The 24,972-nt window shown below is 41.6% G+C and overlaps 1 protein-coding gene across 3 annotated transcripts in view; it reads right to left on the reverse strand.

Annotated features, from left to right (window-relative positions):
* cdkal1 (CDK5 regulatory subunit associated protein 1-like 1) overlaps positions 1–24,972 on the reverse strand; it is a 350,733-nt gene that overhangs the window by 18,883 nt on the left and 306,878 nt on the right. For all 3 annotated transcript variants that reach the window (XM_062991809.1, XM_062991808.1, XM_062991810.1), the window contains exon 13: positions 4,159–4,242. In XM_062991809.1, the coding sequence (XP_062847879.1) occupies positions 4,159–4,242 (84 nt within the window). The remainder of the gene's footprint in view (positions 1–4,158; positions 4,243–24,972) is intronic.

Here is a 24,972-nt window from a genome sequence, read left to right on the forward strand (position 1 = left end):
CAGGAAATCACATTGTAGGATTTGTAAAGAATTTATTTGTAAATTATGGTGGAAAATAAGTATTTAGTCAATAACAAAAGTTCAACTCAATACTTTGTAACATAACCTTTGTTGGCAATGACAGAGGTCAAACGTTTCCTGTAAGTCTTCACCAGGTTTGCACACACTGTAGCTGGTATTTTGGCCCATTCCTCCATGCAGATCTCCTCTAGAGCAGTGATGTTTTGGGGCTGTTGCTGGGCAACACGGACTTTCAACTCCCTCCACAAATTTTCTATGGGGTTGAGGTCTGGAGACTGGCTAGGCCACTCCAGGACCTTGAAATGCTTTTTACGGAGCCACTCCTTCGTTGCCCGAGCGGTGTGTTTGGGATCATTGTCATGCTGGAAGACCCAGCCACGTTCCATCTTCAATGCTCTCACTGATGGAAGGAGGTTTTGGCTTAAAATCTCACGATACATGGCTCAGTTCATTCTTCCTTTAACACGGATCAGTCGTCCTGTCCCCTTTGCAGAAAAACAGCCCCAAAGCATGATGTTTCCACCCCCATGCTTCACAGTAGGTATGGTGTGCAACTCAGCATTCTTCTTCCTCCAAACACGACGAGTTGAGTTTTTCCCAAAAAGTTCCATTTTGGTTTCATCTGACCACATGATATTCTCCCAATCCTCTTCTGGATCATCCATAAGCTCTCTGGCAAACTTCAGATGGGCCTGGACATGTACTGGCTTAAGCAGGGGGACACGCCTGGCACTGCAGGATTTGAGTCCCTCTCGGCGTAGTGTGTTACTGATGGTAGCCTTTGTTACTTTGGTCCCAGCTCTCTGCAGGTCATTCATCAGGTCCCTCCGTGTAGTTCTGGGATTTTTGCTCACCGTTCTCATGATCATTTTGACCCCACGGGATGAGACCTTGCGTGGGACCCCAGATCGAGGGAGATTATCAATGGTCTTGTATGTCTTCCATTTTCTTACAATTGTTCCCACAGTTGATTTATTTACACCAACCTGCTTGCCTATTGTAGATTCACTCTTCCCAGCCTGGTGCAGGTCTACAATTTGCTTCCTGGTGTCCTTCAACAGCTCTTTGGTCTTGGCCATGGTTGAGTTTGGAGTCTGACTGTTTGAGGCTGTGGACAGGTGTCTTTTATACAGATAACGAGGTCAAACAGGTGCCATTAATACAGGTAACGAGTGGAGGACCGAAGAGCTTCTTAAAGAAGAAGTTACAGGTCTGTGAGAGCCAGAAATCTTGCTTGTTTGTGGGTGACCAAATACTTATTTTCCACCATAATTTACAAAAAAATTCTTACAATGTGATTTCCTGGATTTTTTTTCTCATTTTGTCTCTCATAGTTGAAGTGTACTTATGATGAAAATTACAGACCTCTCTCATCTTTCTAAGTAGGAGAACTTGCACAATCAGTGGCTGACTAAATACTTTTTGGCCCCACTGTATGCCTACTAAACATTTCATTCCAAACCCACACACATCATTTCAATGCAAATGTCCCGTCTGGAAGGATTTCCACCAGATTTTGAAACACGCCTGGCTCACAGTTGGCATTCCACTTCATCCCAAAATTTGTGATTAGTCCTTAAAAAGGCCAGCCAAGTTCTTTCACGCAAAACCAACCACCTGCTGGCGATAACTACCGCTGGGATCCAGGGTTCGAATCCCCAGCTGTGCTGTCGGCAGGTTGGCCGTCTACATAGAGACGATTGACCATGTTGGTGTTAAAGGGAAAATAAACCCACCGTGACCCTGACCAGGATAAAAGGTTTGGTGTAACATTGAAATAAATGAATGAATATTAAGACTCACCTTTTTTAGTCACACCCAATTGTAACAGGTGTATAACATTAACTACATAAAATAAATTATACACTTCCAGCTGTTTGGCAACAGTTTAGGAAAGGCCCTTTCCTGGTCTGGAATGTCTGTGCCCATGTGCACAAAGCAAGTCCATAAATACAAGGTTTGGTGTCAGGTTTGGGGTCATGACCTTTCCAGTGACCTCCACAGAGCTCTGATATGAAACCCATTAAACATCTTTTGGATAAACAGAAATGTCAACTAACTAATGGGCACAAATTCCCACAGACAAACTCAAAAATCCTGAAATCTATTTTTTATCTATTTTTATTTTTATCTATTTCTATTCAATATTCTCTATATAACTCTATATTGATTTCAACAAACTTAAAGCCAGGTGTCTAGTGGCCACACAATGTATGTATGCTTAAAAGTTATTTTGTGTGTCAGTGCAAGGTAAGTTGTTAAAGTACTGGACTGGTAATCAGAAGGTCTCTGGTTGAAGCCCCAGCACCACTACTGTTTGTTTATTAGGATTTTAACGTCATGTTTTACACTTTGGTTACATTAATGACAGAAACTGTAGTTACTCATTACACAAGATTCATCAGTTCACAAGGTTATATTACACACAGTCATGGACAATTTAGTATCTCCAATTTACCTCACTTGCATGTCTTTAGACTGTGGGAAACCCACACGAACACGGGGAGAACTTGCAAACTCCACACAGAAAGCACCCGGACTGTCCCACCTGGGGATCAAACCCAGGACTTTGATCCCCAGTTAGCCACCGTGCCACCCCCCCAGCACCACTAAGTTGCCACTGTTGAGCTCTTGAGCCTGAACTGAATCGATCCCAGTTGAAAGTCGCTTTAAATAATTTACATTACATTACATTTTCGGCATTTAGCAGATGCTTTTATCCAAAGCGACTTACAATTATGACTGAACACAATTTTGAGCAATTGAGGGTTAAGGGCCTTGCTCAGGGGCCCAACAGTGGCAACTTGGCGGTGGTGGGGCGTGAACCGGCAACCTTTTGATTATTAGTCCAGTACCTTAACCACTGAGCTACCATTGATAAATGCTGTAAATGGAAACCTTAGTATAAACGTAGATACAGACAAGGAACACTTACAAGAGATTAAACCTAAAGGGGAAAAAAACTCCTCAGGGTATTAAAAAAAATCACTCAGGAAAAACACACACCTGTCTGATCGGCTGGTTATGTGCTAAATTACGAGCTCCTCTAATCTGAGACAGAAAGAGGTTTAGCTGAGCTTGTAGCCTGAAGACGAAACGGCAAAAATGCATCACCGGTCGCTTCCTTTAAAAAAAAAAACTTCAAACAAGAAGCGCTAACCATGGGCTAAAAGAAGTGTTTGAAAGGGAATTTTTACACGCCTGCGTTTGAACCTGTGAACAGTCGGGAAGCTTTTTTATACTGGAATGTGTTTCAAGTCTGACCCAGAGTCCACACACGAAAAAGCCTGGATGAAGTTATTCACTCATTTCTTTGAAAGCTACACCTGTTGATGAATGTACTTGATTAGAAGGCACGATTAGAGACTCCAAACGATTTATCGTCGTACTAACCATCAGGACCAGCTTTGGAATTAACTGGAACATCTACTGAGGCTTTCTTGACCAACATCAGTGCCCAGCCATACAAACGCTCTTTTGATTAAATGGGCATAAATTCCCACAGCCATACTTCAAAGTCTTATAAGAAGCCTTAAGTTTAAAATAGAGCAGGTGGAACAGGGGTGGGTGCTGGAGCCTATCCCAGCTTTTCAATGGGCGCAAGGCACACAGTAACACCCTGGACGGGGCACCAGTCCATCGCAGGGCAGACACACATACACACATTCACCTATAGGGCAATGCAGTGTCTCCAATTAACCTGACCATGTTTTTGGACTGGGAGGAAATCAGAGCTCCCGGAGGAAACCCACACAGACACGGGAAGAACATGCAAACTCAGCATAGAGAGGACCCGGAGCACCCCGCATGGGGATCAAACCCAGGACCTTCTTGCTGTGAGGCTGTAAAGCGACAGTGCTACCCACTGAGCCACCGTGCCCTCCAAGTCAGTACAGGTAGGGATAAAACAATATGTATAGGGACCGATCTAGAACAGTGGCTGTTGTTATAGCTAAAAAGATCACATAAAGGTCACTTACTTTTATTAACACTTATTTTTCAAATGGAATGTCCAACAAGCTCATGGTTTGGTGTCCAAATACTTATGGCTATATAGCATGTTTTTATTTTAGATTCGTTTTTATAGACCGAAGAACATGGAGCACCCCTACTAAAAGTCGTGAAAGAAAGCCTTACCTGTTCGTAGAATTTGTTGTGGGCGACGTAGTACTGAGCATCAAAAGATTCCTCGGTGACCAACACATGCTGCCTCTCACCGACCTGCAAGAGAAGAAACGAGCTGACAGATGAATGACGTACTAAAAGCTTTATCACAGCTGACATGCAAGCTACCATCAGCAGTAGCACAAGATGGACAAAAGTATGTGGATACCCTGAGTTCAGGTGTTTCAGCAAACCCTATTGCCATGGAAAAAACATGTTCTTTAAAAACGCAGCTGAATTGACACTAAGCATAATGCTTATTTCTTATGCCAAGTTCACACTACACGACTTTCCAAGTTGTCAGGTCGCCGTACAGTTCACACTACACAATTGGATCTCTTGTAATCGGGAGTCTTTCGAGTCGGTGTGGCTTTCACACTACATGACCGATCAGTGATAGAGGGTTTCACACTACATGATCCATCACCAGCTGGAATCGCAGGCGAGCTTCTCTGGTCTCCCAAACTCATTTTGTCATGAAAACACACGAGAGAAGTGACGAGGGGTTTAATGATACCACGTCTAAAAATGCATGTTAACAAGTAGCGAGCGATCAAAATCAAGTAGGAAAAATAAATGAATCTGACTGGATTGGACTACGCTACCAGCAGGGATTGTTTATTCTATAGTCAGTTGGAGGTTAATAAATATTTTATGCAATGCGACGTGGGTGTTATGTTTTGTAGAGAACGATAAGAAGTCAGTAAGTCAGAAATACTGTAAAACTTAAGTGTGTGTCCCTGTCCAACCTTTTTACAACTCCTCCCCTGTGTTTCCCCTCACACCGTATCTTGCGTTCTCATTGGCTGATCGACATAGCACTCATTGCCAGTCGGCCGACTCATATCCAAATATTTAACATGCTAGATAATTATCTTTAGTCGCTCGGATCGAGTTGTTGAGCAGTTCACACATAGCGATTGAGAGCTGAGTTTCGATCGCCGAGTGAACGTCGAGTTGCTCCCGAGCCGGCAAATCTAGCGCCGACCAGTCGCCGAGGGAAAATCAGGTCAAAAATCGTGTAGTCTGAACTAGGCATAAGGTGTGTAAAATGGATCATGTAATGTTTATACGCCAATGTGGATAAATCAGTACCCATAAAGACCTGGTGTGATGAGTTTGGTATAGAGAAACTTCACGGGCCTGTATAGAGCCCTGACCTCAACTGTACTGAACACATTTTCATTAACATCAATTCAAAGCCAATTTTGAAGCGGGCGCTTTTTTCCTGGAAAGGCAGCCATCAGGTGCACGACAATCTAAAGCTGGTTTGACTGTGGGCAGACATTGCTTATTAAGAGCAGACCTACTTTTCGGTGTTTTTCAAATTACATATGACCACTTCTGTCTCAGTTTCTCTGGGTTTTTTATTCAACCATGGAAAAGAACCCACTGTTCCATGTGCTTTGTATTGCCAGACAATTGGTTAAGCAAATGATATTGGGACGTTAAGTTGGTTAGAAATGGTCACTATAACACTGCTTACCTCTGGACTGCTCTCCAGACTTTTATTTTATGATCGTGACTCATTCTGATGGCTGAAGTCGAACTAGCCCTATTTACACTGACCAGGCATAACATTATGACCGTGAAGTAAATAACACTGATTATCTCTTCATCACGGCACCTGTCAGTGGGTGGGATATATTAGGCAGCAAGTGAACATTTTATCCTCAAAGTTGATGTTAGAAGCAGGGAAAATGGGCGAGTGTAAGGATTTGAGTGAGTTTGACATGGGCCAAATTGTGATGGCTAGATGACTGGGTCAGAGCATCTCCAAAACTGCAGCTCTTGCACCCGGTCTGCAGTGGTCAGTATCTGTCAAAAGTGGTCCAATGAAAAAACAGTGGTAAACCGACGACAGGGTCATGGGCGACCAAGGCTCATTGATGCACGTGGGGAGCGAAGGCTGGCCCGCGTGGTCCGATCCAACGGACGAGAGACTGTAGCTCAGATTGCTGAAGAAGTTAATGCTGGTTCTGATAGAAAGGTGTCAGAATACACGGCGCATCACAGTTTGTTGTGTATGGGGCTACATAGCCGCAGACCAGTCAGTTAGGAAGGTGGTCATAATGTTATGCTTGATTTGTGTATATTTACACAGAGAAATAACTAGTATAGCCATTCTGGAACATTCTGGAAGGGCAACGGTCTAGTCAACTTGACTAGTAATCAGGCTGCTGATTCAAGCCATACTGCTGCTAATCCATACCCCTGAGCATGGCCCTTAACCTCATTTGGTCAATTCAGTATTAAGTCATAATTGTAAGTCACTTTGAATAAAAGCGTCTGTTAAATGCTGCAGTTTTAATCATTTAGTCATAGAAAAAAAAGTTGCAGAAATCACAGATATCTCAAGACTTTTAAAGAGACTAAAAAAACACTCATGAAATAAAATGATTTCGAGGCTAAAGATGAAGGACTGAAATGACAGGAACAACATGTCCAGACTCTCAGCGCTCTGAATGTTCACATTTCTGATGAGGAGAAGAAAGAGAGAAAAAAGAAAAGAACAGGAAATGAGTCGCCTTCTGTAAATCTCTCTGTGAATGTTTCGTGCAATCAAAACATTATGTCCTCGCTGACGAGCCAATTAACAACACCGGTTACATGCCGGGCAAAATGGGTTGGCATGGAAACTGAATTTGGTATTGTTGGCGCTCCATTAGGTTTCGGCAGCAAATGTGTGTGTGAGTGTGTGTGGTTTGTAAAATAATCAGAGCTGAACTAAAACTGAATGCAATCTGGTTTGTATGAAGTCCAAAAATCTCTAAAAAGCCATGAACACTTTGTTTATGACAGAATTAGCTGTACACCAGTTCTAATTTAGAGATTCAGTCTCACCTATCGTCAGTGGTGTGTACAGAGCTCAGGATTTTGTTGTTGAGGTGGAGGGTTGGGAGGGGTTAGTGGTAATATTTTTATTTAATTGTAGAAGTGAAAATTTAGTAAAAGGTTTTACATTAGCTTATGAAAATGGGAGCTAATTTAAATGAGAGTTGCTGCGTTCTCAAAGAACAGAGAGTAAAAGAGAAAAATATATAGAATAAAAAGCACACAAATAAAAAAGTAAATATAAAATCCAGAAAATAATTGTAATTAATAAATTAGTTATTGCAGAAGAACAAAAATAGAATTAATTATAATAATTAAGGAGCTCATCTGTAGCACATTAAAGGGTATTAAAGGGTATTAACTTATTCACACCTACTAAGTAACCTGTCACTCATCTGTGTGTATATATATATATACACAATCCTTTTCTGAGAGAAGTGCAAATTTTTTATTTATTGACTAAATTAAACATATTTGAAGAAAAAAAAAACTATAAAATATTAAATGTGCCATAAAACAGGATGGAGGGGGGGGGGGGGGGGGGTGCATAAAATGAGAAAGGGGTAAAGAGAGGGGATATAAAGAGAGAGAAAGAGCGTGAATTGAACTGAACTGAAAATTGAGAGAAAAAAGAGGGTAGAAAGGGGGGGGGGGGGTAAAGAGAGACATGGAGGGGTAAAGCGGGAGAGGGGGTGTAAAGAAAAAGAGAGCAAGTGGGAGAGGGGGTATAGAGCGAGCAAGAGAGAAAGAGGGGTAGAGAGAGGGGTAAAGAGAGACAACTGAGGAGAAAGTGGGGAGAGAGCTGGGGGAGATCTAGCAGACATGAAACAGGATAACAAAAGTAATTCAGTATTGGAAACCATCACCACCGATCACTTCATCTCATTACCAAATAACAATCACACAACTGTGTGTGTGCACAGACCACACCCCCTTTCAGAAGGGACTGACAGGTATAGAGACCACACATCATTTGCTGAGACTAAGAAGTCTGGTACTGGTAGGTATTGAGGTATGACCGATACACAGGCCAAACCACCTTTACTAGGACTGGTAGGTACTGAGGGATGACCGATACACAGGGCCCACCACCTTCACTAGGACTAACAGGTACAGAGATCACACATTTCTGTCTGGAACTGACCATACACCCTTTACTAGAACTAACAGAAAAAAAGACCACACCTCCTATACTATGACTACAAGATACTGAGAGCGTTAAAGACACCACGAACACTTTACTGGGCCTGACAGGTTAAGAGGCTACAACCTATTCCAGGACTGACAGATGCTGAGAGCCAACGGGTATACAGGCCATACCGATACCCCACGTCCTTCGCTTGGGCTGACAGGTTCCAAAGCCACACCTCCTGTACTGGGACTACAAGGTAAAGAGTCCACACCTTCTTTACTTTACTGGGACTACAAGGTAAAGAGTTAACACCTTCTTCACTTTACTGGGACTACAAGGTAAAGAGTTAACACCTTCTTTACTTTACTGGGACTACAAGGTAAAGAGTCCACACCTTCTTTACTTTACTGGGACTACAAGGTAAAGAGTTAACACCTTCTTCACTTTACTGGGACTACAAGGTAAAGAGTTAACACCTTCTTTACTTTACTGGGACTACAAGGTAAAGAGTTAACACCTTCTTTACTTTACTGGGACTACAAGGTAAAGAGTCCACAACTTCTTTACTTTACTGGGACTACAAGGTAAAGAGTTAACACCTTCTTAACTTTACTGGGACTACAAGATAAAGAGTTAACACCTTCTTTACCTTACTGGGACAACAAGCTAAAGAGTCCACACCTTCTTTACTTTACTGGGACTACAAGGTAAAGAGTTAACACCTTCTTTACTTTACTAGGACTACAAGGTAAAGAGTCCACACCTTCTTTACTTTACTGGGACTACAAGGTAAAGAGTCCACAACTTCTTTACTTTACTGGGACTACAAGGTAAAGAGGTAACACCTTCTTTACTTTACTGGGACTACAAGGTAAAGAGTCCACACCTTTACTTTACTGGGACTACAAGGTAAAGAGTTAACACCTTCTTTACTTTACTGGGACTACAAGATAAAGAGTTAACACCTTCTTTACTTTACTGGGACAACAAGCTAAAGAGTCCACACCTTCTTTACTTTACTGGGACTACAAGGTAAAGAGTTAACACCTTCTTTACTTTACTGGGACTACAAGGTAAAGAGTCCACACCTTTACTTTACTGAGACTACAAGGTAAAGAGTTAACACCTTCTTTACTTTACTGGGACAACAAGCTAAAGAGTCCACACCTCCTTTACTTTACTGGGACAACAAGGTAAAGAGTCCACACCTCCTTTACTTTACTGGGACAACAAGGTAAAGAGTCCACACCTCCTTTACTAGGACTACAAGGTACAGAGTCCACACCTTCTTTACAGAGACTAACAGGTAAAGAGTCCTTACCTTCTTTACTGGGACTACAAGGTGAGGAGTCCACACCTCCTGTACTAGGACTACAAGCTAAAGAGTCCACACCTCCTTTACTTTACTGGGACTAGAAGGTGAAGGGTCCACACCTCCTTTACTGGGACTACAAGGTAAAGAGTCCACACCTCCTTTACTTTACTGGGACTACAAGGTAAAGAGTCCACACCTCCTTTACTAGGACTACAAGGTACAGAGTCTACGCCTTCTTAACTGGGACTAAAAGGTAAAGAGTCCACACCTCCTGTACTGGGACTAAAAGGTAAAGAGTCCACACCTCCTTTACTGGGACTACGAGGTAAATACTTGTAGAGACAAGTACAAAGGCCAAGCATCCTGACAGACAATACTATGTATGATCAAAATTATGTGGACACCCCTGATCATTACATTTATTTTATTTAGCAGAGGCTTTTACTGAAAGCAGCATACAATTGTGACCAAATACAATTTAAACATTTGAGGATTGCAGTGGTGTAACCAGTGACCTGCCTATTACTAGTCCACTACTTTAACCAGTAAGTTATTACTGCCAATTATTAATGTTGGTTGTATCACCAGTAGCCACTGTTAAAAGATGTATAATAATTATATGGGAGAAATCATACAGTTTTTGGGGAAGATCCATTCCTGTTCTAGCATGACTACCCAGTACTTAATACATTCAACCGTATGAAAAAGAGCTGGCTCTAGCCGAGGATCCACGCTCAGCTTTCCTCTCCACTTGCCATTCTCATTTCCTTTCTGTGGGTGACAGATGAGATTTCATTGAACAAACAGGAGATATGGAATTAAATTATGCAAAGCAAGTCGGACAAATCCGAGCAAAATACCAGGGGAGGAGGGAGATGAATATTCAAATGACAAAGCCCTATTTAGGACACCAATTTGCATGTATTTAGCGAGAATCATAAGCTTTCTGTGCCAGCGAGCCATTTGGCATCTGAGCACCATCAGGGACGAGTCACCGAATGCACACGCCAACGGTCGGCCTGGTTTATTAATAACGGTGTGATTGTCGGAGGAGCCTGGATGTTAAAAGGAAATGATTTTACATTGTGGGTGACCGAGATGTCCTCGGCTGTATAGCTGATTGGGAAAACTCACATTTCCATTTCTACCCTGTTATTACCCAGTAGATGTTATTACTTTGTGGATGTTATTACCCTGTAGATGCCTGGTACAACACGGGTCATGCTATTTGGTTGCAAAGATGCAATCAGCAACATCTCTCACTGATGGAGCAATTAAATCTAAAAAGGTGCACATCAACTTACAGGAATGGTTCAATCAAACATGAAATGCACACACAGACCACACATGTACAGGGCTAAGTTTACTTTTAGAGGCATTAATAAGGACAGCCAACCCCCACCCTCACCCACAAGAGTATTTGTTAGGTCAGGCACTGATGTTGAATGAGAAGGTCTGACCTGCAATAAATGAGGGCTCTGTGCAGGCCACTGAAGTTCCACAACATCAAACTTGTCAAACTTAAGCAAATTGTTGCCTTAAAGTGGAGGACAGGTGTCCACATACTTTTGGTCATAGAGTGTAATACATTATATGGATAAAATGACCCTACTTTACATAGGTTTGGGCAAGTACATAACACTCTCATTCATATAGTTTTTCAATATGGTGTGCATCAGGGGTGGGTACTAGGTTCAATCAAAAGTTATGCTGTTTTTTTTTTTACATTTTTAATTCTAAATAAAATTATATTTACCAATCAGATCATGGGACCTCACACTTTTGTGTGATTGCTTTATAACCTCATAGATGCAGAAAAGTCCACCTCCACACAGCATGATTCCAGTTTTCTACAAGTGTCAGAAGGAGACCTAAAATATATTTTTTTAATCTTGCTCTGAACAGAATGGTTGACAGGAACAGACGGGATCAGAGAGAAAATGTGGCAGCTTCTTCACGATCCAAAGAAACGTCTTCTTTTATTCCAATACAGATGCGCTCTGATCTTTTACCTTCACTCCTTTCAAACAGAGCTTTAATATGACTGACATAATCAGCAGCTCTGGTTTTGACAGTATAAAATATAACAATAATAAAAATATTAATGATCCCCATGATTATGTTTTTTCTACTTTTAATATATATGTTTCTACAATCACTGTCCATTTTATCAGCTCCACTTACCATATAGAAGCACTTTGTAGTTCTACAATTACTGACTGTAGTCCATCTGTTTCTCTGCATGCTTTGTTCGCCCCCTTTCATGCTGTTCTTCAATGGTCAGGACCACCACAGAGCAGGTATTATTTAGGTGGATTTAGGATGATTCTCAGCACTGCAGTGACACTGACATGGTGGTGGTGTGTTAGTGTGTGTTGTGCTGGTATAAGTGGATGAGACACAGCAATGCTGATGGAGTTTTTAAACACCTCACTGTCACTGCTGGACTGAGAATAGTCCACCAACCAAAGATATCCAGCCAACAGCGCCCCGTGGGCAGCGTCCTGTAACCACTGGTGATGGTCTAGAAGATGACCTACTCAAACAGCAGCAATAAATAAACGATCGCCTTTGACTTTACATCTACAAGGTGGACCAACTAGGTAGGAGTGTCTAATAGAGTGGACAGTGAGTGGACACATTATTTAAAAACTCCAGCAGCACTGCTGTGTCTGATCTACTCATACCAGCACAACACACACTAACACACCACCACCATGTCAGTGTCACTGCAGTGCTGAGAATGATCCACCACCTAAATAATACCTGCTCTGTAGTGATCCTGGGCGAGTCCTGACCATTGAAGAACAGCATGGAAGGGGGCTAACAAAGCATGCAGAGAAACAGATGGACTACAGTCAGTAATTGTAGAACTACAAAGTGCTTCTATATGGTAAGTGGAGCTGATAAAATGGACAATGTGTGTAGAAACAAGGAGGTGGTTTTAATGTTATGACTTCACATGTGTGAGAGAAAACAAGTGCTAGTTCATGGCCCTTCCTGGTCAGTGTGAAGGAATGAAAAATCTAAAATCGTTAAATCGACTAAACTGGGAGAATCAGACGATAGCTGGTCACTGTGAAGTTTCCAAATTGCAAATTAAATCAGTTCTGTAGATCCTGGGACTATTTTTATTGATTGTACAGTTATAAAAAATGCTTCTTTTCTGCCTAGTCTAAGCTAATGCACCATTGCTGAGTAGTTCCAGTTCCCAGCATGTAACAATTTATTCTGCTGGCATTAGCACAAAGTAATGATAAATATGAGTGAGCAGTGAACCTCCACACAGTGCTAATACAGTGATTTCTTGGAGGAAACCGTGCCTGGGCTAACCAAACTTGAGGACATATTGCACATTTTGAGATTAAAGCATATGACAGGCATGTCCTACATTTCCCCTGACCCCATCAGTCCACATCAGAGACACACTAACGCTAATCAGAGCTGGACTTGATGGCAAAAGCAAAAAAAAAAAAAAACTAGCATCAAGAAAGAAAAACTGAGGCAGATCCAGAAATGATGGGCTTGGCACAGCGGCGACTGGCCTGATAAAAGGATTTACCGCTTCAGAGCCTGCTTCTGAGCATAAAAGAAATTTCGGCGGGGGGGGGGGGGGGGGGGCGGAAGGATGGCAAAAGTCTACCGTGCTAAAGACGCCTGCCTCGTTGCTGCACTTTTCCCCCTCGTCTGCACATATTAGTTGAGTCCTTTCTAGAGGAATAATCAGGGGCTCTTTTCCTCTGATGCACTAGTCATCTGCCAGGACTGGAGTAAGGAGATTATCTTGGCAACAGCAAGGCTGGCGTCTAAACTCGTTAATTTAATCCGCTAATCCTTTGATAATTGGTGAATCTGAAACTGACATTTCACTGCCCACTGTGCATTTGATATCAAAGAACAAACCCCCATCACCCCAAAAAATAAAAAAAAGGGCCAAAAATGATCAAACCCTTTGAGCTGGGGCCAGGTTAAGAGGCTCAAGCATTAGCATCACGCTCCGATAGCAGGGGTGCTAACTTAGACTGGTTCCAAACGCTCGTATAGCACAAGCTTTCATTTTTTGGTTCGTTATTGACGTGGCTTTGGGACGTCGCTCGGCAACTCTGCAAAGTCAATAATTAGCCGTTTGATCCCTGTTTCTCCTGTGACAGGGCTTTTCAAAGAAGATGTTTGTAGAAGATGCCTGCAGGGTGAGGCTTTTCAAAGCCTTGATGATAGAGCAGAACAGAGGAGGACGTAAGATGGTCTCCGAGTGCACGTGTTTGAGTCTGAGATTGAAGACAACGTGTCTTTACAGAGCAGATAAGCAAATCCCTGTCAAATGAGACCACTCTGGTCACCAAGAGGCCCAATCTGTTCTCTGTATACAATTTTGGTGAAACTGTTCTAAAACATGCTTGGGGGCAGAACCTTTCTGATTAAGATAGCTCACATGACCAGCCAATTTAATGGACTAATATTAGCAACCCTTAGTTCACAGGTTGAATTTAAAGTTGGCATTGATAAAATGGCAATCGCTGATGTGCAAGATTCGCCAGTGTCCTTTACCCCAGTGTTCCCCAACCTTTTTTCCACCATGGACCGGTTTCATCTACACTGATCAGCCATAACATTAAAACCACCTCCTTGTTTCTACACTCGCTGTCCATTTTATCAGCTCCGCTTACCATTACCACTTACTACTGTAGTCCATCTATTTCTCTACATACTTTTTTAACCTGCAGTCACCCTGTTCTTAAATGGTCAGGACCCCCACAGGACCACCACAGAGCAGGTATTATTTAGGTGGTGGATCATTCTCAGCACTGCAGTGACACTGACATGGTGGTGGTGTGTTAGTATGTGTTGTGCTGGTATGAGTGGATCAGACACAGCAGCGCTGATGGAGTTTTTAAATACCGTGTCCACTCACTGTCCACTCTATTAGACACTCCTACCTAGTTGGTCCACCTTGTAGATGTAAATTCAGTGGTCACAGGACGCTGCCTACATGGTACTGTTGGCTGGATGCTTTTGGTTGGTGGACTATACTCAGTCCATCAATGACAGTGAGGTGTTTAAAAACTCCATCAGCGCTGCTGTATCTTATCCACTCATACCAGCACAACACACACTAACACACCACCACCATGTCAGTGTCACTGCAGTGCTGAGAATGATTCACCACCTAAATAATACCTGCTCTGTAGTGGTCCTGGGAGAGTCCTGACCATTGAAGAACAGCATGAAGGGGGGCTAACAAAGCATGCAGAGAAACAGATGGACTACAGTCAGTAATTGTAGAACTTCAAAGTGCTTCTATATGGTAAGTGGAGCTGATAAAATGGACAGTGAGTGACAATCTTTTTTCTGCCTGGACTGCCTCTAAAATGACTGCACCCTTTATGGCACCTCTATTCTAAGATGGCACAGAAGTGGCCTCAGCCCAATTTACATTCTCTCATGTTCCCTTGAGTCCCATTTTACTCAGAGCCCTTGGAATCAACCCTACCTTCATGCCCTTTATCACACCTCTTAGTGACAGTGGTATGGAAGTGGTTTGGTAGTTGATGTTGGAAGTTTATCAGGCCCTTGAGAGATTAATGCATTGGACCGTCTAGCCCCACAGTCCTGGAAAAATATTCGTCCACAGGGTCCCGTTGAGCTCCTCAAATACTGACAGGCTTTGAAATCACTGTGACCTTTGTAGCCTTTAAGACAATGGAAGTCTGTGCTGAAAGTGTATCAGGTCAGAATGTTCTCCAGAGCTACTGTCTACTCTGGGCCAGTGCAATCATTCCAGCCTCTGGTGACCTTTATAGCTCCATGTTTCTCAATCAAGTGACACTTGCAAAGATGTGCCGCGTTATTGTGGTGACCGTAATTTTACTGGTGGAAGAACACCAGGCACAGACGTTAAGCATGCAATTCTTGCCGAGGTTAAGATTCCGTGTTTGTTAAGTATCATAAAAGGTTTGAGGTTACGAGGTTTGGCATCTAATGCCACAACTTGAAGCAAAAAAAAAAAAAAATAAAAATAAAAAAACAGCAGCCCTATTTTTCTTTGCCAAAAACCCGAAATTCATGGCTAGCCAAATCCCCACATGACCTTCTTTTTCCTTCATGCAAGACCCATGGCGAAAGGAAACTACTGACTCATCCCAATATAAAATCTGCACTAAATTAGTCTGGAAGGTCTTGGCGTGGTGCCACGTCTGGTCCGTGTCTGTGCAAGCCCCGAGCTTTTCAATAATTCCCCTACTTTTTATGCTTGCTCACTCCCTTTCTTTTCTCCAAACGACTACAGTGTTTGTTCTCTTTCTCTGATTTCTTTTCCGTCCCATCCTGCCAGGATTAGAAGGGATGTTTCTTAAAAGAAACAAAGCCTTTTCTTTCTTTTTCTGTCTTCCAAACCACAGCGTTGTCTGCTCTCACAGAAATGCATGCAAGTGTCTTTACGGTCTGCTTTGATGGGGTTTGTTCTCTAAGAAGATCAGAAGTTACTGCTAGATCTCACCCAACACAAGTATTTTCCATTTCTGACAGAGCTGGTGTGTAGTCGGGTTCTCCACAATGGATTTGAAGAGTGTAAAGATTCATGCATGGCCGAAATGTTCTGCTTTATCTATCTAGCCAAAAGTATATGGACACCTGACAATGAGTTTGATGGATATTCCATTTTAAAACCATGTGCATTTATACAGTGTTCTCTTTCTATCTTTGCAACTATAAGAGTCTTCACGTTTCTGAGAAGAGATTTTAACATTTTTGGAAGTGTGCCCATTCAGTCAAAAGAGCAGTTGTTAGGCCAATCAATGATGGATGAAAACACTAGGTTGGCTATTAACATTCCAATCATTTCAAATGTGTATAATAGGACTGAGATCAGGGCTCGGTGCAGGCCGTTGAAGTTCCTCCAGACCAAATTCATCAAATCATGCATTTATGGATCTCGTTTATGGACCTTTCCCAAACTGCTGACACAAATTTGGAGGCATATAATTCATTTGATATCACTGGATATAAACAACTATTAGGAGAAATAAAGAGGCGTCCAAATATTTTTGCCAACGTTGTAGGAACATATTCATTTTCATGCATGTTTGAGATTTATCTAGCTAGCCAAAAGTATATGGACACCTGACAATGAGTTTGATGGATATCCTATTTCAAATCATGTGCATTTATATAGTGTTGTCCTTACTTTATTTGCAACTACAGTATAAGTCTTCACCTTTCTGAAAAGAGATTTTAGTATTTTTTGAAGTGTGTCTGTGAGATTTGTGCCCATTCAATTAAAAAAGGCCAAGCAATGTTGAATGAGAACGCTTGATTGGCTATTAACATTCCAATCATTTCAAATCTGTATAATAGGACTGAGATCAGGGCTCGGTGCACGTTGTTGAAGTTCCTCCAGTCCAAACTCATAAAACCATGCGTTTATGGACCTCGTTTTGTACGCTGTAGCACAATCATGCTGGAACAGGTCAGGGCCTTTCCCAAATTGCTGACACAAATTTGGAAGCGTATAATTAATTTGATATCACTGGATATAAACAACTATTAGGCAAAATAAAGAGGTGTCCAAATATTTTTGGCAACGTTGTAGAAACATATTCATTTTCATGCATGGTTGAGATGTCTTGCTGTAGTTCTGCTTTATCTATCTAGCCAAAAGTATATGGACATCGAGCAATGGGTTTGATGGATATCCTATTTCAAATCATGTGCATTTATATAGTGTTGTCCTTAATTTATTTGCAACTATAAGTCTTCACCTTTCTGAGAAGAGATTTTAGTATTTTCTGAAGTGTGTCTGTGAGATTTGTGCCCATTCAGTCGAAAGAGGCCAAGCATGTTGAATGAGAACGCTTGATTGGCTATTAACATTCCAATCATTTCAAATCTGTATAATAGGACTGAGATCATGGCTCGGAGCACGTTGTTGAAGTTCCTCCAGTCCAAACTCATAAAACCATGCGTTTATGGACCTCGTTTTGTACGCTGTAGCACAATCATGCTGGAACAGGTCAGGGCCTTTCCCAAATTGCTGACACAAATTTGGAAACGTATAATTCATTTTAGATCACTGGATATAAACAATTATTAGGACAAGTAAAGAGGTGTCCAAATATTTTTTTTTTCATGCATGTTTGAGATGTCTTGCTGTAGTTCTGCTTTATCTATCTATCTATCTATCCATCCATCCATCCATCCATCCATCCATCCATCCATCCATCCATCCATCCATCCATCCATCCATCCATCCATCCATCCATCCATCCATCTATCTATCTATCTATCTATCTATCTATCTATCTATCCAAAAGTATATGGACACCTAGCAATGAGTTTGATGGATATCCTATTTTAAAACCATGTGCATATACAGTACCAGTCAAAAGTTTGGACACACCTTCTCTTCAATGGTTTTTCTTGATTATTTTTATTTTCTACATTGTAGATTAATACTGAACACATTCAAACTATGAAGTAACACGTATGGAATTATGTAGTGAACAAAAAAGTGTTAAACAAACCAGAATATGTTTTATATTTTACCAACTCTACCTCAGCACAACACAACTGATGGTCTCAAACACATTAAAAAAGCAAGAAATTCCAGAAATTAACTATTGAAAAGGCACAAACATTAATTGAAAACCATTCCCGGTGGCTACCTCATGAAGCTGATTGAGAAAATGCCAAGAGTGTGCAAAGCTGTCATCAGAGCAAAAGAAGGCTACTTTGAAGAATCTAAAATATAAAACATATTCTGGTTTGTTTAACACTTTTTTGTTTACTACATAATTCCACATGTGGTCCTTCATAGTTTGGATGTCTTCAGTATTAATCTACAATGTAGAAAATAAAAAAAAAATCAAGAAAAACCACGAGAATGAGAAGGTGTGTCCAAACTTTTGACTGGTACTGTACATAGTGTTGGTCTTTCTTTATTTGCAACTATAACAGTCTTTGTAAGTGTGTCTGTGAGATTTGTGCTCATTCAGTCAAAACGCTTGATTGGCTATTAACATTCCAATTTCAAATCTGTACAATAGGACTGAGATCAGGGCTCGGAGCATGTCATTAAAGTTTCTCCAGTCCAAACTCATCAAACCATGCATTTATGCTGGAACAGGTAAGCACCTTTCCCAAATTGCTGACACAAATTTGCAGCATATTATTCATTGTATATCACTGGATATAAACAACTGTTAGGAGAAATAAAGGTGTCCAAATATTTTTGGCCATAATGTAGAAACATTTTTTATTTATTTTTCTCTGTTGTTCCGAGGTGTACCAGTGAGGAGGTGCTGCAGGAGGTGCTACAGTTAAACAGCCACAGTTTAACACCAGGTTTTACAGAGCTCACACAATAGTTTATGAGGTCGTCTTCTGCTTAGCTTGGCACACTGCGCTCCATCAATCAGCCACCGATCTGACACTCAGAGACGTGGCTAAGATGCTTTAACACTTCCTGTAGACTTAAATATCTAATGGGGAGAAACAGCAACTGAGAAAGCTCCAGCTTAGCCTGAAGAACCAGGCAGATGTTGGGGATTAAAAGTCCACCTACATCAAAAAGAGCAATTGAAGCAATTTATCGTGTTTGGAGGAAATGTGTGCTATTGTCTGAACTTAAAAAATCTATTTTTTTTCCCCAAATGTAGTAAAAAAAAAAAAGTATACAATGTGGCAACATATTAAAATCATGTTGATACACTATTATATGAAAGGTGTATGTCTAGTGTAAACTACATGGATAAAAGTATTAGGACACCCTTCCTTATTTTTGAATTCATGTGTTTCAGCCACAACAGTTGCTAACATGTGTAATGAATAAATTATATAAAGAGAATTCTATGCTTCCAACTTTTAGGGAAGGCCCTTTTCTGTTCCAGCATGACTGTCCCCCTGTGCACAAAGCAAATATATAACTACATAAAAAACTCCAGTGGCCTGCACAGATGGAATGAACTGGAATATCAACTGATGCTTTCTTGACCAACATCAGTGCCCAGCCATACGAATGCTCTTCGGACTGAATGGGCACAAATCCCCTCAGACATCCTTTAAAGTCTTGTTAGAAGCCCTCCCAGAGGAGAGGATGTTGTTCTAGTTCAAAAGGTCACTATGTTAATACTATTTGTCTTTAAAATGAGGACCAACAAGCTCATGGTCAGGTGTCCAAATACTTTTAGCCATATAGTGTGACACTCAACCACAAGCTTGATGGACAGTCTATTTCAAAACCATAGGCAGTGCAATGGAGGCCCTACACCAACAGGCTCTTAGGCCATCTATGCTATTCATATGGCTCCATCTAACACAGAGCCGTAAGATGTACAGAGGAACATGCTATATACTTCAAGTATTCCTCCACCGCTTGTACCATCACACCAATCAAAAAGTAGGAGCTGCTGTAGCTCCTGGAGCAGCAGCAGCCATGAGAAAGATTTCCATTTGTCCTTTCCTCCCGCAGATATGGCCAATTGTGTGTGTAGAACATCTGGCCAGGCCAGTGATCTAGCATAACTGACTGCTGAGCCATCCGAGTGCCATGGTAAAAATGTTGCAGGATCTTCAGAATCGTCATTAGAATTTTGACATACTGGATCACTAGAGTACCTACTGACCACATTATGTCATGTTTCAACAGTGGAACAAACATGACCCCATAACAACACACACATTCATCCTCACATGCTTTGTCCTGCCTTAAGTACTCTGAAGTTATTTTTGAAAAGGCTGCGAGGAGAGACGAGATCTAAACCCTAAAGTGCAGACACCATAAAACAACAAAGTCCAGCGCTGGAGACAGAACTCGCCTCCGTCCACGTTTTAGGGATCATCAGACGGCAAGAGCAGACTCTCGAAAGAGTCAGCTTTAGCAAAGTAAACAAGACTGGGGTCAAGGTTTTGGATTCTTGTGTTTAGACGCCTTTTCATCTCACCGTTGAGGATTTAGTGTTCCTTCAGGCATGGAGGCTCCTCAGGAGGAGGAGATGATGAGCGCAGGTTGAAAGAAAGGGGTTTTCCCCAAAGCTGGACTCTGGATTAGTGCCCCCAGGATTCTTGTGGAGTGTGGAAAACATGGCCAGAAGCTGTGATGGTCTCCTCGGAGTGTGTTCACGGCTCTAGTCTGGTTGAAGAACGCAGCAGCTCCTTGCTTGCTTCTGAACAGGTTCAGTCGAAGCCCAGAGGCAGTAGGTCTTCTGAGAAGGTTTATTGATGGATGGGTCAGTAGAAGATTGCATTTAAAGATGCATGATGGAGGAACTTGCTTTTAGGATTAACTAGCATACAATATGTGCCAAAGTATGTGGACACCCAGCATACTTATTGAGTTCAGATGTTTGGGACACACAAACAAAAGTGTATAAAATCAATTAGGAAATATAAATAATAGTTTGAAGAACACCCTGAACTGTTTCAGCATAACTGTACCCATATTGAGGAACGACTTACACAGTTTCAGCGTAACTGTACCCATATTGAGGATCGCCCTACACTTTTTCAGCATAACAGTACCCATATTGAGGAACACCCTACACAGTTTCAGCGTAACTGTACCCATATTGAGGAACGACTTACACAGTTTCAGCGTAACTGTACCCATATTGAGGAACGACTTACACAGTTTCAGCGTAACTGTACCCATATTGAGGAACACCCTACACAGTTTCAGCATAACTGTACCCATATTGAGGAACACCCTACACAGTTTCAGCATAACTGTACCCATATTGAGGAACGCCCTACACAGTTTCAGCATAACTGTACCCATATTGAGGAACGCCCTACACAGTTTCAGCATAACTGTACCCATATTGAGGAACACCCTACACAGTTTCAGCATAACTGTACCCATATTGAGGAACGCCTTACACAGTTTCAGCGTAACTGTACCCATATTGAGGAACACCCTACACAGTTTCAGCATAACTGTACCCATATTGAGGAACACCCTACACAGTTTCAGCATAACTGTACCCATATTGAGGAACACCCTACACAGTTTCAGCGTAACTGTACCCATATTGAGGAACGCCTTACACAGTTTCAGCGTAACTGTACCCATATTGAGGAACACCCTACACAGTTTCAGCGTAACTGTACCCATATTGAGGAACGCCCTACACAGTTTCAGCATAACTGTACCCATATTGAGGAACACCCTACACAGTTTCAGCGTAACTGTACCCATATTGAGGAACGCCTTACACAGTTTCAGCGTAACTGTACCCATATTGAGGAACACCCTACACAGTTTCAGCATAACTGTACCCATATTGAGGAACACCCTACACAGTTTCAGCATAACTGTACCCATATTGAGGAACACCCTACACAGTTTCAGCATAACTGTACCCATATTGAGGAACGCCCTACACAGTTTCAGCATAACTGTACCCATATTGAGGAACACCCTACACAGTTTCAGCATAACTGTACCCATATTGAGGAATGCAGCAAAACTGAACCCATATTGAGGAACACCCTACACTGTTTCTGCATAACTGCACCCATATTGAGGAACACCCTATACCTTTCCAGCATAACTGTACCACTATTGAGGAACGCCCTACACTGTTTCAGCATAACTGTACCTATATTGAAGAACATCCTACACCCTTCCAGCATAACTGTACCCATATTGAGGAACACCCTACACCCTTCCAGCATAACTGTACCCATATTGAGGAACGCCCTACACTGTTTCAGCATAACTGTACCTATATTGAAGAACATCCTACACCCTTCCAGCATAACTGTACCCATATTGAGGAACACCCTACACCCTTCCAGCATAACTGTACCAATATTGAGGAACGCCCTACACTGTTTCAGCATAACTGTACCTATATTGAAGAACATCCTACACCCTTCCAGCATAACTGTACCCATATTGAGGAACACCCTACACCCTTCCAGCATAACTGTACCCATATTGAGGAACGTCCTACACCATTTCAGAACAATTGCACTAATATTGAAAAAACGCCCTACACTGTTTCAGCATAACTGTACCCATATGACATGGTTTGATGAATCTGGGATATCCAACACGCTCATGTCCATATAATTTTGGCCATGCAGCATATTTAAGCTCATTTTTAAGCCTCAATCATTTCCAACTAGCTCACATTTTATCAACCCGTAGACCAACATGCACTGGGAAGGACAGTGAGAACCCTCATCCTACACTTTGGTGGCCAAGATTGACTATTGTCACTTTGATCAATGGGGTGAGTAGTAATATCATGCATCCCACCCAGAAAAAAAGGACCAATTATGCTCTCTTGGACTCCTGGTGACAAATTGCCATAGCATTATTGGGTGATGGGAAGAGCCTAAGTTTATTAAAGCAAATGGTGATGTCAAAATCTCTCACATAGGAAAAATGTCCCTCCTTCTGAAATTTGAATCCAATCTTCACCAAAATATTTAGATTGGACCAGACTGCACTAAAGACCTGGTACTTTATGCTAGGCCACCAGAGTTTGAGTCTCTGGCGCCAAGGCTAATAAGACACGCTATGGACACATATGACCATTTCTGACTTAGAAGGGGCTGAAGAGGGTATCACCTCTTTGCCACATTAACAGTGACTCCGGTACAAGCAGTGGAGGAAGAAATGAAGTAAATTGTTTTCCTCTGTATGCTCTAAGGATCTATGTAGGAATCTGCCACTGGCTGGTAAAAACAAGAGCTTCATGGGTTCACACATGTCAGAGTCTGCGGCCCTCTTCAGCCAGAATGAATGTCATGCAAGAGACAGACAACTGGGGGGCAAATCTGAATTATTATTAAATTATTTATAAAAAATGGTTCTTGGACCCCCATAATCAGCATTCATGGCTATATTCTGAAATGATCTCCGCTGTAATAGAGACTGAGAGAGAGAGAATTTAGTGATTCATATGAAGTCAGATGGGCTGAAGCTGGGCACCCTCCTAGGCAGCGAGCTCTGCAAAGCATTCTGGGATAGTTTCTTCCACAAGCATATCAAAGAAAAACAAATTTAGATCTGGCCAGAGGCAAACTGCCCCTTCATGTCAAAATCTGATAAATTGCTCTTATAAAAATGCTGATGAACAGTTCACTGCATATCTGCTCCGCTGATCTCAAACGTACCCCCCACCCAAATAAAAAAAAAATAGAAAACAAGTGACAAATGCGAAATGCAAATGTTTTTGGTGCGAGCCCGAGCTATTAGAGCAGATTTCCATATAAATGGCGGCACACTAAACAAGCTAATGTTATGGCAGCGCAGAGCTGATGCGGCGGCACAGCTGGCTTAGCGGGTTGTGTGTAATTATGTAAGTGTGACGGCGTGGAGGCATCATATGGCCTGCCTGCTAGAAAATCGTCTCATTACTCAGAAAGATCAATTAGCTTTACTAAGAGACACCAGAAAATAAATTAGGTCGGCGGGCGACAGAAATCAGACATAACAAGTGTTTAGATGTGAGATGTTCATGAACTTTCACCCAGAGTGGAAGTTCTTACCGTGAGTATTTCGGTTTCATGGTTGGTGAGCTTCTCCATTATTACGAGAACATCCAGAGGTTTACTGCTGTTCTTCTTCCATCATTCATTTTTTAATATATTTATATATTTATTTATTGAGTCACAATCTGCTGGATCAAAAATAAATGTGCTGTAAAAATTATATACCTGATTTCACTTCCTGGCGTGGGCTTCTTTAAGTTGTTTGTTACTGATTTTGCTCGACTGATGGGCTGATGCCCATATAAGGCAAATTTGACCACAATACAAATATACAACACAGTTGTCTTTAGCCAAGGTCAGCAAGAAAACCCAATTTCATAGTGTCGAGCAAGCTTGGGTGCTACTGAACGGTCGGGTGTCTACATACAAACAACAAACATGATTGGCTGCCTGATGGCACAGCGATGGATTGCCATCCTGTCTAGGGTGTGTTGCTGCATTGTGCCCAGGGAATCCAGGGAAACCTGACCCAGTGCAACCCTGACCATAATAAAGTGGTAGTAAAACATGAAAATAAGACAATCTATGGTGCTGGTTTTTGAACAAGAAGGGCTCTAAGCTTGCTCGACTGTGGACAGTGCTTATTATTATATGCAGCATGGTATAGTGAATGCTTAACAGAAACATGGGTTCATGGGAGCTGGATTCTTTTTTAAAGAATAATGTGGATTTTTTTTTCTGAGCAAACCTTAAGTCAAAAATATATAGACACCAGCTTAGATAATTAATGTGGTGGTGTAAAAAGTTCTATAATGTAATTTAACTTGGCCTGGTATGACCTCTTAATTCTTAATAATTAAAGATTATGATTGCCATCAGCTGATGACGTCTTGGTGCTCATATAAATAGTTCTCGTTTGACTGAACCCATTAAAATCATGGAACAGTGTTCTACTGCCAAGGTTAGAAAGATTAGTACTCAAAATGGTGATGGGTTTTCTTTTAAGCCTTGGCATGAATGTGTGTTTCAGTCATTAAGTCACAGAAAAAGAACAGTAGCAGAAATA

Source organism: Trichomycterus rosablanca, chromosome 3 (genome assembly GCF_030014385.1).
Source record: "Trichomycterus rosablanca isolate fTriRos1 chromosome 3, fTriRos1.hap1, whole genome shotgun sequence".
NCBI classification, from domain to species: Eukaryota; Metazoa; Chordata; class Actinopteri; order Siluriformes; family Trichomycteridae; genus Trichomycterus; species Trichomycterus rosablanca.